Source organism: Artibeus jamaicensis, unplaced genomic scaffold (assembly GCF_021234435.1).
Source record: "Artibeus jamaicensis isolate MK-2021 breed Jamaican fruit bat unplaced genomic scaffold, CSHL_Jam_final scaffold_847, whole genome shotgun sequence".
NCBI classification, from domain to species: Eukaryota; Metazoa; Chordata; class Mammalia; order Chiroptera; family Phyllostomidae; genus Artibeus; species Artibeus jamaicensis.
Window position 1 is genome coordinate 498,014 of NW_026522057.1, and position 15,331 is coordinate 513,344.

The 15,331-nt window shown below is 50.6% G+C and overlaps 1 protein-coding gene and 1 pseudogene across 1 annotated transcript; one reads left to right on the forward strand and one right to left on the reverse strand.

Annotated features, from left to right (window-relative positions):
- Positions 1 to 3,717: 3,717 nt before the first annotated feature.
- LOC119052210 (60S ribosomal protein L29-like) lies at positions 3,718 to 4,227 on the reverse strand (annotated as a pseudogene).
- A 1,175-nt stretch (positions 4,228 to 5,402) lies between these two features.
- Positions 5,403 to 14,574, forward strand: POMGNT1 (protein O-linked mannose N-acetylglucosaminyltransferase 1 (beta 1,2-)). The gene is made up of 22 exons (XM_037149287.2): positions 5,403 to 5,518; positions 5,987 to 6,156; positions 6,776 to 6,890; positions 7,018 to 7,136; positions 7,776 to 7,841; positions 7,933 to 8,046; positions 8,905 to 9,022; positions 9,200 to 9,298; positions 9,460 to 9,587; positions 9,928 to 9,998; positions 10,230 to 10,305; positions 10,493 to 10,576; positions 10,666 to 10,707; positions 10,906 to 10,964; positions 11,286 to 11,358; positions 11,441 to 11,569; positions 11,654 to 11,779; positions 12,793 to 12,857; positions 13,048 to 13,092; positions 13,331 to 13,466; positions 13,717 to 13,826; positions 13,914 to 14,574. Exons 2-22 carry the CDS (start codon positions 6,037 to 6,039, stop codon positions 13,999 to 14,001), a joined length of 1,983 nt encoding a protein of 660 aa, XP_037005182.1. The 5' UTR covers positions 5,403 to 5,518; positions 5,987 to 6,036; the 3' UTR covers positions 14,002 to 14,574.
- The last annotated feature ends 757 nt before the right edge of the window (positions 14,575 to 15,331 follow it).

A 15,331-nucleotide genomic window follows, 5' to 3' on the forward strand; every position in this document is an offset into this window, starting at 1 on the left:
TTCCCTTCCCCTCTCTCGAAAAATAAATAAATAAAACATTAAAAAATATATATATATATATTTTACTGATGCACCCCAATGTTCATAGCAGTGCAATTTACAATATCCAAGTGCTGGAAGCAACCTAGATGCCCATCAGTAAATGAATGGATCAAAAAACTATAGTACATTTACACAATGGAATTCTGTGCAGCAGAAAGAAAGAAGGAGCTCCTACCCTTTGGAACAGCATGGATGGAACTGGAGAGCATTATGCTAAGTGAAATAAGCCAGGTGGTGAAAGACAAATATACCATATGATCTCACCTTTAACAGGAAGCTAATCAACAAAACAAATAAGCAAGCAAAACATAACCAAAGACATTGAAATTGAGAACAGGCTGACAGTGACCAGAGGGGTGAGGGGAGGGAATTTCAGGGGAAAAGGTTGAAGAGAGTCTGCAGGAACAAGTATAAAGGACACACGGACAATAACAGAGTGAGGGTGGGGGGGATAGAAACGGAAGGGAGGTGGGGAGGGATGGGGGGTTGGGATGGCATGTGGGGAGAAAGCAGAAAATGGTACTTGAACAGCAATTAAAATAAAATACATAAATAATAAAATAAAATAAATCAATTATGCTATTACAGTTGTCCCATTCCTCCCCCCTTTATTCCCCTCTGCCCTGCACATCCCCTCCCACCTGCATTCCCCCTCTTTAGTTCATGTCCATGGGTTGTACATATAAGTTCTTTGGCTTCTACATTCCTATAGTATTCTCTTTTTTTAAGGGTATTTTTAAAAGATTTTATTTCTTGATTTTTAGAGAGAGGGGAGGGGAGGGAGAAAGAGAGGGAAAGAAACATCAATGTGTGTTTGACTCTCAAGCGGTCCCCCTGGGGGCCTGGCCTGTAACCAAGGCATGTGCCCTGACTGGGAATTGAACCAGCGATCGATCCTTTGTTTCACAGCCCATGCTCAATCCATTGAGCTACTCCAGCCAGGGCACATTTCCTGTAGTATTCTTAACCTCCTCCTATTTTTGTACCTACCATTTATGCTACTTCTTTTCTGTAACTTTTCCCCCTCTCTTCCCCTCCCACTCCCCCTCTGATAACCCTCCATGAGATCTCTATTTCTATAGTTCTGTTTCTGTAATAGTTGTTTGCTTAGTTTTGTTGTTGTTGTTTTTAGGTTCAGTTGTTAATAGCTGTCAGTTTGTTGTCATTTTACTGTTCATATTTTTTCTCTTCTTTTTCTTAGTTAAGTCCCTTTAACATTTCATATAGTAAGGGCTTGGTAATGGTGAAATCCTTTAATTTGACCTCATCCGGGAAGCACTTTATCTGCCCTTCCATTCTAAATGAATGGGATAGAGAAATCTTGGATGTAGGTTCTTGCCTTTCATGACTTGGAATACTTCTTTCCAGCTCCTTCTTGCCTGTAAGGTCTCTTTTGAGAAATGAGCTGACAGTCTGATGGGAACGCCTTTGTAGGTGACTGTTCCCTTATTTCTTGCTGCTTTTAAGATTCTCTCTGCTCTTTAATCTTGGGTAATGTAATTACGATGTGCCTTGGTGTGTTCCTCCTTGGGTCCAACTTCTTTGGGACTCTCTGAGCTTCCTGGACTTCCTGGAAATCTATTTCCTTTTCCAGACTGGGGAAGTTCTCCTTTATTATTTTTTCAAATAAGTTTTCACTTTCTTGCTCTTCCTCTTCTCCTTCTGGCACCCTTATAATTTAGATATTGGAACGTTTAAAGATGTCCTAGAGGTTCCTAAGCCTCTTCTCATTTTTCTGAATTCTTGTTTCTTCATTCTGTTCTGGTTGAATGCTTCTTTCCTCCTTTCTTCTGTTCCAAACCATTGATTTCAGTCCTGGTTTCTTTCCCTTCACCGTTGGTCCCCTGTAGATTTTTCTTTATTACACATAATGCAATCTTCATTACTGCCTGGGTCTTTTTTATGCTGTTGAAGTACACAGTGAGTTCATGGAGTATCCTGATAATCAGTGTTTTGAATTCTGCATCTGATAGGTTGGCTATCTCTTTGTCGCTTATTTGTATTTTTAGTACAAGTAGTTCCAGCCCCTGGTTACAGAAGGATGAAAGATAGTTACCCCTTGCCCTATTTCCACCTCTAGTCCCACTGTCAGAGGCAATCACTTTCAGCCGTTTTTTTCTAGTATTTCTACTCATAACCCCACAATAGGTTTAAACCACCATTTCTTCATTTCAAACATTGTCTACTGATATCTTATTATGATAAATGTGTATTCACCACACTTACACTTGGTACTTCTCTTTTTCACTGGCCCTATATATTTTTACTATTATTTTTTACCTTTGTAATTTTAAGTAGTATGTATTTTCCTTGGTATCTTTTTTAATTTTTTATTTATTTTCTGTAGATTTCACTTATTTATCTTTAGAAGGGAAGGGAAGAAGAGAGGGAGAGAAATGTCAATGCATGGTTGCCTCTCATGTGTCCCCTGCTGGGAACTGGCCTGCAACCCAGGCATGTGCCCTGACTGGTAATTGAACCATGATCCTTTGGTTTGCAGGCCTGAGCTCAATCCACTGAGCTACACCAGCCAGGGCTTTAGTTTTTCTTTTAATGATTTGAAAAAGAGGGGAATGGAGGGAGAAAGAGAGGAAGACAAACATAGATGTGAGAGAAACACTAATAGAGAGAAACATAGAGAGAAACACTAATTGGTTGTCTCTTGCACGGGCCCCAGCTTAGAGACTGAACCTGCAACCCAGGCATGTGCCCTGAGGGGGGATCAAACCTTTGGACTTTTGGTTTGTGGGGCGACACCCAGCCAACTGAGCCACACCTGCCAGAGGCCCTTGGTATCTCTTGATCCACTGATAACCTAAATTTTGGAACTATCATCCCACCATTTAGGGAACAGATGGAATGTGGGAATGTAGAGAGTTCAAAGATATCTGACAGGTCCTGGCTGGTGTGGCTCAGTGGATTGAACTCAGGCCTAAGAACCAAAGGGTCGCAGGTTTAATTCCCAGACAGGGCACACGCCTAGGTTTCTGGCCAGGACCCCAGTAGGGGGTGCATGAGAGGCAACCACACATTGCTGTTTCTCTGCCTCTCTTTCTCCCTCCCTTCCCCTCTGTCTAAAAATAAATAAAATCTTTAAAAATATATCTAACTGAACTTCTGGTTTTCTCTGTCTCCTTTTAATCCACAAACAGTAATTATCCCTCTAAAATGGATTAACATACTTTGGGGACCATAAGACACACCTAAGTTTAAAGGAGGAAAATAGGAAACAATTTTTGAAGCAAAAAATGTGACAAGCCCTGGCTGGTGTGGCTCAGTGGATTGAGCACCAGCCTGCAAACCAAAGAGGTGCTGGTTCCATTCCCAGTCAGGGCACATGCCTGGGCTGCAGGCCACACCCCCAGTTAGGGGCATACAGAGGCAACCACACACTGATGTTTCTCTCTCTCTCTCTCTCTCCCTTCCCCTCTGCCTAATAAATAAGATCTTTTTTAAAATGTGGTAAAATATTTATAACAATATTTCACCAATGTAAATGTAAACAGAACTCAACAGTAGCATTAGCAACCATTATTACTGACTTTTAAGGGGTTTTTTTTTTGTTTTTTTTTGACAGACCCCGCCTCATGTTTATTTGCACTAACACCACAGGAGGACCCCAGCCTGGGGGCATACCAGTCCTTCTGTCCTAACGTCGGCAGACAGAGGCCTCCACTATGGAGCCTTTGCAGGGGCCCGGGCACCTTTGGGAGCCTGAGCCTGAGCTGGAGCCTGAACCTCGGCTGCATCTACAGCCTGGGGCTTGGTTTGTGCCTTGGCCTTGGCCTTTGGCCGGCAGAGTCAGAGACCCTTCACGATGCGGGCCCGAGCACATTTCCCGAGCTTGGGGCGAGCAATGTAAGCAAGTCTACTGAGCTTGCAGCTGCTGCCCTTTGGGATCATGGGCTTGGGCTCCTTGGACTTGGCCAAGGCCTTGATAGCCTCAGCATGTGCGCTCATGGCCTTGGCATTGTTGGCCTGCATCTTCTTCAGGCCCTTCTTGTTGTGCTTCTTGGCAAAGCGCACGTTCCTCAGGAATGTAGGGTCTACCCCCTTGAGAGACTCATATCTTTCCGATCAGGGTTTCTCGATACCATTTCTGTGCCATTTTTGGGATTGGTTGTGTGTGGTGTGGTTCTTGGACTTGGCCATCTCTGCGCCCAAGCCCACGGCTCTCGAAGCACCTGAGAGCCTGACTTTTAAGTTTTATGGTCCAGTGTGTCTTATAGTCTGAAAAATACACTATATTACTTTCCTGCTTAAAATTGTTTCACAGCTACACACTTACTTCCAATTAGCATCAACATCACTGTTGATGCTTTTGCAGCAGTCTGCTTGCCCCAACCTACTAAATCAAAAGCTCTAAAAAATGGGGCCCAGCCATGTGTGTTTTAACAATCCCTCTAAGTCATTCTTTTTGTTGTTGTTGTTGTTATTGTTTTTATTTATTGATTTTAGAAAGAGAGAGAAAGGGGGAGGGAGAGAGAGACACTGATTTGTAATTTATCTATGTAGTCATTGGTGGATTCTTTTACCGGCCCTGACCGGGGATGGAACCTGCAACCTTGGCATATGGGAAGGACACACTAACCAACTGAGCTACCCTGCCAGGGCCCTCCAAGTGTCTCTGACACAAGCCAAGGCTTGAGGAATACTGTAGTAAGTGAAGTTTTGTGTATATGTATTATCTCATTTAATCTTCACAGCATCTTTATATTTTTACTCAGTATAGTGCAGGGATTAAGAGTGAAAGCTGGAGCCAGATGGCTGGGGTTTGAATTCTAGCTTTCCCAGCTTTGTGACATTGGGCCGCATTTTCTTTCTCTGTAAGAGTGGCATACTAATAGTCATGGAGTTATTGGGTAATGAAATGAGTTAGTATAAAGTGCTTCGAACGGTAATGGCATAAAGCAAGCATCGTACAAGGGTATTCCCATTGCACAAAGGGAGCCTAGGCTGAGACGTGAATCAACTTCCTTGATGTCTAGTTGAGGGATAGAACCAGGTTTTTAATTCCCCTTACCCTCCTGAGGCCGCGCATGCACCAGAGCTGGGTGCAGCCTTGCTCAAGCAAGGGGGGCGAGAAGCTGTACCCAAGGCCCCTAACCCCTATGACCCTGGGGTAGCGGTCTAGTTCAAGGCTCTAGAATTTCGACTGGAATCCAGTTTGCCACCCGGGCGTGCTGGAGGCGGGGAAGCAGCTCCTCCCCAGCACCCACTTCATCGGCTCGCTGCGAAGCTGCCTAGGGGCTAAGCACTCACGGTGACGTGGGCTACACCCCACCCACCACCGCCCCAAGCACCGCCCGCCGCCCTCTCACCCCACGGCGTTGGCGGCGGCGGCGGAAGCGGGAAGGCGGGCCGGGCTGGCCGGGGCGGGGCCGCGCGCGGCATGGAGGAGGCGGAGGCCGCAGCGCGCCGGGCGGAGCAGTGTGGGCCCGAAAGGGGCCCGAGTGGGGCCCTGGGCTCCTGACCCGTGAGTGCCTCCGGGCGGGGGTCCGGGAGTGCTGGCGCGGCCGGGGCAGGTCTCCCGACGCCTCTGGCGGCTCCGGCCCCTAGGAGGAGAAGAGCAGGGTCAGATAGGAGGGGAGGGGAGCATGGAAGGGTGGGGGGGGTGGAGGAGCCACTGCTCTTAGCCCACCCCAGGAATGAGAAGGCCTGGGCTTGGTCATTTGGGGGGCTCATGAGCCGTGAAAGCCGATGATTTGGCTTCTCCCTCTGGGTCCCTGGGCAACCCTGTCAGTTTCTTCAGCCTCAGGGGAGTTTCCAGGTGATCTGACCCCTCTGAAGATTTCCTTCCTAGAAAAGTTGAGCCACTTTCCCCAGGTCACACAGTGTGGATGCCTGCAGGGAAGCATTACTGGGAGGTCCTCCCTCATCTCCCCGGAAGGCATCAGGCTTTAGGAGGAACACCTTACTCCGTGTGATCCTCTGGTCCCCTCAGTTTCCTGAAGGCATGGGTTGGACGGGAGAGTGGTGACCCTCCAGTCCAGCATGGACGACTGGAAGCCCAGCCCCCTCCTCAAGCCCTTTGGGGCTCGGAAGAAGAGGAGCTGGTATCTTACCTGGAAGTATAAACTGACCAACCAGAGGACCCTGCGGAGATTCTGCCAGGTATAGAGATGTCCCAGATCTCCCAGGTCCTTCCTCCCAGCCTTACCCCCTAGCCCAGACTATGATCCCTAGAACCTACCCTGGCTACCCTCACCCTAGAAAGGGGTAGCAGATTCCTAGAGGGGAAACCTCTGTGTCATGCCCCTACCAGGTAGTGGTTTGGGCCCAGAGTCCTGGGATCAGAGCCCAAGTACAGCCTTCTAGGCTTCTGAGAAAAGCCCGAAGTCTGATCAGGGAGGCTTTGCGGAAGAGCCCATACCACCAGACAATCAGAGCTAGGAGCCAGGTCTTCCGGTACCCATCTGGTTCTCTGGGACTAGCACCATCTCTAGAAACTAATTGAGGGAACCAAGGAAATCAAGGTTTCATATGGAAGAATACAGGAGCTCTGGGTAGTTAGAGCCCAACCAGAAGGGTTGGGGGGAAGGGAGGTGTCCCTAGAGAAGGTGATCATGGAACTGGACCATAGTTGGGGGAGTAGAGCTGGGCAGATGGAGGAGAGACAGGTCCCAGGTTCTCCCTTGTCATCACCCAAGCCAGGGCCCTCCTTTCAGGAAGACCCTCAGTGATCTGGGGTGGGGAGGTGCCTCTCTTTAGTCATCCCCACCCTTCCCCTCAGACAGGGGCTGTGCTTTTTCTACTGGTGACTGTCATTGTCAACATAAAGTTGATTCTGGACACACGACGGGCAATCAATGAGGCCAATGAAGACTCGGAGCCGGAGCAAGACTATGGTGGGCCCGGGCTGAGGATGGGATTGGTGTATGGGGTTCCCTGGGATCTCACAGCTAAAACAGCAGGCATATCCTAAAGGATGAGACTGCTGGAGAGACTACTTCCATGACCCGTCATACCCCACAGATGAGGCTCTGGGCCGATTGGATCCCCCACGGCGCAGAGGCAGCAGTCCCCGGAGGGTCCTGGATGTGGAGGTATACTCAAGCCGCAGCAAAGTGTATGTGGCAGTGGATGGCACTACGGTGAGTGGGTTGGTGTCCAGCGTACACTCCTTTCTACTCAAGGTGTGGTCCCCTGGCTTTGAGGATTACTGCCTGAATAGGAACTACACCTCTGCTTATTTATACATGGGTGACTTTGGAGTCCTCAGTTTCTCACCTGAAACCTGGGAGTAATGATTTCTACTTGCCAGAATTATATGAAAAGTATGTGAAATGTATTATATGGAGTGGGATTTTATCAGAAGTAATCATTAGTATTAGTAGGCAGTTAATTCCTTGTTTTTTATGTCCTAATCACTCCCTGGTCTTTTTGTTAGCTTTAGCCTTGTCTCGGGCACCAGAGCCGAAAGTAATCAGACCCCCAGGGCTCAGTCTGATGGATCATGGTATGCTCAGCACGAGGCAGGGCAGTCATGGGCTCTGAGTCATGAAAGCCGTGGAGGGAGAGGTTGTAGAAAGATGGGATCTCTTTTGATGGGAGTGCTCTGGAGGTTTCCTGGAAGAGGTGGCCTTCAAGCTGGCTTGGAAGAGAACTGTGTAAACAGGCATAGGCAGGAGAGGAGGTTTCATTTCATGCAGTTGCATTTTTTCTTAAGTGCCAATAAGAGAGCCCTTGAACGCCAGAGTGAAGAGTTAGACTTTGTCTCTGCCACCCTGTAGGTACTGGAGGATGAGGCCCGGGAGCAGGGCCGGGGCATCCATGTCATCGTCCTCAACCAGGCCACGGTGAGGTTCTAGGGGTGGGGGGACCTGGAGGGCTGAGGCTGAGCCCTCCTTGCTGGTGACACTAACTCACGAGTGGTGTGTCCTCTGCCAGGGTCATGTCATGGCAAAGCGTGTGTTTGACACATACTCACCTCACGAGGATGAGGCCATGGTTCTGTTCCTCAACATGGTGGCACCTGGCCGAGTGCTCATCTGCACCGTTAAGGTCAGTGACTCGACCCTAGCCCCATCCCCTAAACTCCGACTCCAACCCTGCCCACAGCCTTGCATTCTCTGCTCCTAGTATGGCACACTGGGAAGAGACTCTGGAGGAACGTAACTTGGGTTCCAGTACCAGCTTTGTCATTTTACCCATGGAGCATGTACTGTGTGCCAGGCACTGCATGGGCATGGGGGCCACAATGGGAAGCAAGACAGAGTCCCTAACCTCATGGAGTTTACTCTAGCAGGGCAGGATTTTTTTTTTTATAAGCAGCTGAATAAATCTTTAATGTCAGGAAATGATGACTTATATGAGGAAGAAAATAAAGCAACAGAGACCAAGTGATGGGGGATGCCTTTTAGAAAGGGAAGGCCTCTGTAAGGAAATGACATGTGAGCGGAAAGCTGGGAGAAGTGTGGAGTGAGCCATGTGTATTATATCTGGAGGAAGAGCATTCTGGATAGAAAAATGGCAAGTGCAAAGGCCCTGAAGTGGGAATGTGCTTGTCATGCTTGAAGAACAGCGGGGACGCCAGAGGAGCTGGAGCAGAGTGAGGGAGGGGAAAAGAGTGGTGGAAAGAAGGCAGAGAGGTAGCAGGGGACAGAAGTGCAGATTATGTGGGATTATGGTAAGGACTTACTAGCCTGGTGACCTTGGATGATTCTCAGAATCTCCCTAAGCCTTTCATTTTCTTATCTGTGAAACGATAGCAATCACCAAGGGTGGTTGCGATAATTTAATGAGCTAATTTAAGTAAAAGGCTTGACCTGGCGCCTGACACGTACTCGTAGTTAGTGCTTCATGAGGCCAGGTCTCCCGGGACTGTGTTGTTCAGGCTGACCACCTTCTCTGGTCTCACAGGACGAGGGCTCCTTCCACCTCAAGGACACAGCCAAGGCTCTACTGAGGAGCTTAGGCAGCCAGGCTGGCCCTGCTCTGGGCTGGAGGGACACCTGGGCCTTCGTGGGACGAAAAGGAGGTGCCAGCATCCTAGGCCATCCACCCTTATAGTATTAAGGGCCTGGGGGAGCAGAACCCTAAATGTGGGGAGGGAAGCCAGCAGTGGTGAGTTGGATGAAAGTGGGTAGGGAAATGGGAAGAAGCTCCAAATCTGGAGTCTGGGCCCCCATTATCCCTCGTTCCTGCTCCCTGCCAGGTCCGGTCCTTGGGGAGAAGCATTCTAAGTCACCTGCCCTGTCCTCCTGGGGGGACCCAGTCCTCCTGAAAACGGATGTGCCGCTGAGCTCAGCTGAAGGTGGGGTTAGTGGGGGCCGGGTTCTGGGGCAGTGCCTGGGCTGGGCTGGGCATTTGGCTCCTCTTCATGGAGCTCTATAAAACTCTTGACTGTGGTGTCTGGTATTCTTCAGACTGTACTGGCCTTGTGCCCCCATCCTTTTGACCCTGTTTCTCTCTCAGAGGCAGAGTGCCACTGGGCAGACACAGAGTTGAACCGTCGGCGCAGGCGCTTCTGCAGCAAAGTCGAGGGCTACGGGAGTGTGTGCAGCTGCAAGGACCCCACACCCATTGAGTTCAGCCCTGACCCAGTGAGTGGGGCCTTAGGCAGTAAGGCTTGGACTCCCCGGCCTGGCAAGGCACCCTAGGAACGATCCAGGTTGGGCTTTCCCGACCCTAGCCTGGGAGGGAACCAGGAGCTGAGGCTTCGAACTGAGCTCAGAAAGATGGGGCAGGTGGGGGCAGGTGGAGGGCAGGCCACATGAGCAAAGGCCTGGAGTCAGGGTTGGGCTCAGTGTGCGGAGAGGACCAAGACAGGGAAGACTCTCCCTTTTCCCCGAGTTTCCCTCACCCCCCAAGAAAGCTTCCTGGGTTAGGGATCCCAGTTTGAAGAGGGAATAAGGCAAGAGCTAAAAGCTACTTCTCACTCAGCTCCCTGACAACAAGGTCCTCAATGTTCCTGTGGCTGTCATTGCAGGAAACCGGCCCAATTACCTGTACAGGTGAGCCTGGGAATGGGCTTCATCCAGCAGTGAACTGGAGGGTGCCCAGAGGGTGGGAACCGCAGGCTCATCTGTCTGGGGGAGGAACTGTTGAGGTAGGCAGAGACACAGCAGATTCTAGGTCCACTTACATGTGTGGGTGAACACGGGGGATGTGGCTCGTCTATAAACAGCAAGGGAGGCCTGAGTCAGGGAGGTCAAAGAGGCCTGACCTATCCCTGGGCTTCCCAGGATGCTGCGCTCTCTGCTTTCAGCCCAAGGCGTGTCTCCCCAGATGATAACAGTTTTCATCGATGGCTACTATGAGGTGAGTGGGACTTGGGGGCTTTGGGTGGAGCAGTGTTGCGCATGCTGAGTAGCAGTGATCACTGAGGATGGATAAGGGAGACAGCCCAGGCAAGGGCTGTGAAATGTGGAGGGCTTGGCATGTCAGGGCTTGCAGAGACGGGCAGGGGGACGGTGGCTCACTGGATGACCATGGCTCTGCCCCCCAGGAGCCGATGGATGTGGTGGCGCTGTTTGGTTTGAGGGGCATCCAGCACACTCCCATCAGCATCAAGAACGCCCGCGTGTCTCAGGTACTGCCTAAGTAGGGACAGAAGGGGCAGACAGCTGGCAGCACTGTCCGCCCTGAAGCTCATGTGCCCTGTGTCTATTCTCCACCCAGCACTACAAGGCCAGCCTTACAGCCACTTTCAACCTGTTTCCAGTGAGTAGTAAGAAAAAACTCTTGGGCCTAGGGAGGGGACACAGGAGCGTAACGTCTGGTCTTACATAGCAAGCTCCTCTGCGCTATGGGCCTCATCCTCCTGGGAAGAGTGCTGCCCGAGGAGTGAGAACAGGATGGAGGAGACGTGAGATTATAAAGGCCCCCCCTTGGGATCATGCTGTCTCCCTCCCCCTGCAGGAGGCCAAGTTTGCTGTGGTTTTGGAAGAGGACCTGGACATTGCTGTGGATTTTTTCAGGTGAGGAAAGTGCCCTTCCATGCAGCTTCTGTAAGCTGTGTGGGGCCTCTTTACTTGACCAAGTCTCTAGGGAAGGTGGCAGTAGGTGTCCTGGAGAGCTTTGGAGGAAGCAAGCCTAAAAATGGGGGGAAGTCTGAGCAAAGGTAGGATGGTAGGTGTTGAGCTGGAGTGAGAGCTGAAAGGATGAATGGAGACAGTGGAGGTCTGGGGGGAGGGGTCAGGAGGCATGACTCCTGAATCCCATCTCCAGCTCTGCCATATCACTCTGTGGCTGGGTTTGTCTTTGTCTGTCCCTGAACCTTTGGGCCCTGCCTCTCTCAGTTTCTTGAGTCAGTCCATTCACCTGCTGGAGGAGGATGACAGCCTGTACTGTATCTCTGCCTGGAATGACCAGGTAGGCTGAGTGGCCCCGAGTCAGCTGGGGAGTTTGTAGAGGCCCTGAGCTAATGCCTCCCGTCATGGCCCCCTATCCCTAGGGATATGAACACACCGCCGAGGACCCAACATTGCTGTACCGTGTGGAGACCATGCCTGGGCTGGGCTGGGTGCTCAGGAAGTCTTTGTATAAGGAGGAGCTTGAGCCCAAATGGCCTACGCCGGAAAAGGTGTCCTGGCAGGGTAGGGTAAGTGGGCTGGGGTCCCCTACCAGCTTGGAACCTTTTAACCTTCAAAATCTTCCACGGCCCCAGCTCTGGGACTGGGACATGTGGATGCGAATGCCTGAACAACGCCGAGGCCGAGAGTGCATCATCCCTGATGTTTCCCGATCCTACCACTTCGGCATTGTGGGCCTCAACATGAACGGCTACTTCCACGTAAGTGGGAGGCAGGGATGTTGGGGAGGGGGCACAGCGTGGTAGATAGGGCAGAGAACATGGGCGCTGGAGCAAGCCCAGCTCTGCCCCTCAGTAGCCACGTGACCTTGGGGAAATGACTGGTCATCCTTTTACCTCAGTTCCTTTATTTGCAAAGTGAAAATTAAAAACACTATTTACTTAATAGAGTTGTGACGTTACAAGGTTTAAATGAGTTAATATATGCAAAATGCTTTGAACTGTGAGCATTATATAAGGGTTAGCTGGTATTATTTTTATTATTACTATTCTTAGCACTAGACTGTGGGAGTGAGGAGGGTATTTCTGCCGCCAAGCACACGTCTTGCAAGCTCTGCTCTCTCTTTTCCTTGCAAGTGCTGGGGCCTAAGCCTCAGCCTGACGTGAACAGGGAGGTTCCCAGATCCCCGCCCACTACATGGCTGTGTCCAAAGGGTCCCTCCTTTCTTTATTACAAGAAGGGAGGCCTTGAGACAGCCCAGCTTGAAGGAATGGACAGCTTCCAGCTTGGAACCTCCAGAAGCCAGTAGGGCCCTCAGACGCCAGCTAATATGAGACCTCCACTCATTTCCCCAAGAGGGGCAGGCATTTACCTCAGGTCACTCTCAGCGCCCAAGTCACAGCGGTTTTCTCTACTCATGCAGCCTGTCCCTTTGTGCACTGCCCCCTGCAGGGCCTGTTCCTGGCTTCTGTGGCTCTAGAATAGCCACAGAACCACAGGCCCAGGGAGAACCACTGGGGACAGGGACTAGCTCAGAAGTCAGTAGCATGAGCTGCTGGTGTGGACGTGAGCTCTCTGGTGATGCTTAAGCCCGAATTAAAGCTGTAAGAGCCCGGCAAGGATACTGCAAAAAGGATGGTGAAGAGAGGGAAATTAGAGGCTCCTATGATGGTCCAGGATTTCATTTGTGGGCCTGTGGATATGTGTTGGGTCAGTGGGCAGGTGTGGAACAGACAGTGCAAGGCCCTGATTTGCCCCCTCATACCCCCTCCAGGAGGCCTACTTCAAGAAGCACAAGTTCAACACGGTTCCAGGTGTTCAGCTCAGGAATGTGGACAGGTGAGGGCACGGGACAGGGCAAAGGAAAGGATATTGTGGAGCCTTAATGACCAGTATTTGACAGTCTCTTCCAACCCTGGGGCCTGTGTGTTTATCCCAGCCATGCTGCCCCCTGATTCCTTTACCCAGCTCTGCTCCTGGGACCTTAGGGGCTACCCTCTTCCTTGACCCATTTCTCCCTCTCCTTTAGTCTGAAGAAGGAAGCTTATGAAGTGGAAGTTCACAGGCTCCTCAGGTATGGCCTAGGGCAGTTAAGGGTGTGTGGCAGGGAGTCACGAGGAGTCAGATTCTGGGGTCTTGGCCTCATAATTTGCATGGCCCACTACAAAGTGAAAATCAGGGCTCCTTGTCCAAAAATTGCTAAGAATTTCAAGACGGCAACAACTAAGCCAGGGGACTTGTGTGGTACACTTATGAATTGCTCCCTGTCTTGCCCGCCCGCCCTCACCACCCTGACCCGGCTTCCACTGCAGTGAAGCCGAAGTTCTGGACCATAGCAAGGACCCTTGTGAAGACTCTTTCCTGCCAGACACAGAGGGCCATACCTACGTGGCCTTTATCCGAATGGAGAAAGATGATGACTTCACCACCTGGACCCAACTTGCCAAGGTGCCCGATAGTACATCTACCCTAGGAATACCCCTCCCCCCAAGATACAGGAAGCCTTTGTTCTAGAATCTTCTACACTCTCAGAACCCCTCTTCCAACCCCCTTGTTCAAATTCATATTTTAAAAGATGTCACCTCTCGCAAATTGAGGAAACTGCTGAGTTGGGGTTGGGGCTGGGCCATGGGCCCTCAGTGGCCCCTCGCTGCAGCTCCCTGACCCATGCTTCTGCGCATGCCTCACCCCCCACCAGTGCCTCCATATCTGGGACCTAGATGTGCGTGGCAACCACCGGGGCCTGTGGAGATTGTTTCGGAAGAAGAACCACTTCCTGGTAGTGGGGGTTCCAGCCTCCCCCTACTCGTGAGTGACTCTTATTTTCCTTGGGAAATGGGAGACTGGCTGGATTAGGGGACATAGCTAATGACCTCTTCCCCGTTGTCTTCCCAGGGTGAAGAAGCCACCATCAGTCACCCCAATTTTCCTGGAGCCACCCCCAAAGGAGGAGGGAGCCCCAGGAGCTGCAGAACAGACATGAGACCTCCTCCAGGACCCTGCAGGATTGGGTACTATGTACCCCCAGGCAGGCTGGCCCTTTATCCCGTCCTGTAGGATTTTATAGACACTGGCAGGGGCTGGGGCTGGTTTGTTTTTAACCTGAGACTTAATTACTAACTTTAAGGGGAGGGCTCTCCTGTTCCAATACCCCGTTTCTGAGTTGGAGGTCTATTTATTTACTTTCTTGTTGGGAAAGGACACGATAGTACCTAGGATCCCTGGGCCCCTCATTCTGCCCTTTGTATACTCCCTCCTTCAAGGCCTGGCTCAGATTTAACCTATTTATTTACTGTCCTTGGGCCTTGGAAACAGGCTGAAGGCTGAAGGGCCTTGATTTCTTTGCGGACTGGGGTGCTGGCCTGAGGGTGGGGCTGGCTCTTACTCAGGAAACTGCTGTGCCCAACTCCTGGACAGGCCTGGCAGGGCCACCCACTGATGCAGACTCACTCAGAGACCCTCAGACCCTGCACCAGGCCTCTTCTCAGCCTCCTCTTTACCCGGGTTTTCAAAGCTGGATGAGGTGGTCATTGATTAAAAAAGGCAAAAAGCTCTAGGAACATGTCTTTTGATTGTGTGTGTGTATGTGTGAGTGTATGTGAGAGAGAGAGAGAGAGAAAATGAATGGTCGTGGTGGATGGTGAGTTTTCCTTACTGCCCTCTACAGGGTTTATGTTCCATTTGAGACTGTTTAGCCACCAGGGGATGCCCAAGTCTCAAACTTCCAGGTTTTTCCCTGGGCTCCACCCTAGAGCAGCTGAGCCTGACCTGTTGGGGCTGAGCTCTGAATAGCCACCCCACACCCCTTCCCTACTGTTTAACCACCAAGCTGTTTCCTGCCTAGCTTGTCAGGCTAGACACTTGTCCCCAGGGATCCAGCAAAAGAGAGCAAAAAGAGATACTGTGGGGTGGAAAGGTAATGGGATCGCAGGTGAGTATGGTGCAGTGTGGGTGGTAAGGGAGTGGGTAAGACAGAGCCCGGTTGGCATCATTCAGGAGGCTAGGACTGGGCTGCAGATGGAGATAGGGTTAAGGATTTCTGTGGCTGTTAAGGCACTATTTGCAGATTTCATAGCTCTGTTCTTTTTTTTTTTTTATAAGAGGAAAGGCATTGTTTTTATCAGATTCTTACCCAGCCATCGACCCAGAGAAGTTAGGAAGATCTGTTTGTTATAGAGGAACCAGAAGATGAATGGGATTGTCTACAGGGAGTGGATAAGAGCCCAAAACAGGTACAGTGAGGCATACGAGGCATCTGTGACTTAGGATCAGGGCAGTGGATACAGAACACCTCTTGAGAAAGGGTCTGCCTG

Bases quoted from the DNA above. Each gene is read 5' to 3' on its own strand.
- POMGNT1 (XM_037149287.2), top strand. From the start codon at position 6,037: ATGGACGACTGGAAGCCCAGCCCCCTCCTCAAGCCCTTTGGGGCTCGG. The intron at 9,299-9,459 runs GTGGGGTTAGTG...TTTCTCTCTCAG, and splicing joins GCCGCTGAGCTCAGCTGAAG to AGGCAGAGTGCCACTGGGCA. The intron at 10,965-11,285 runs GTGAGGAAAGTG...TGCCTCTCTCAG, and splicing joins ATTGCTGTGGATTTTTTCAG to TTTCTTGAGTCAGTCCATTC.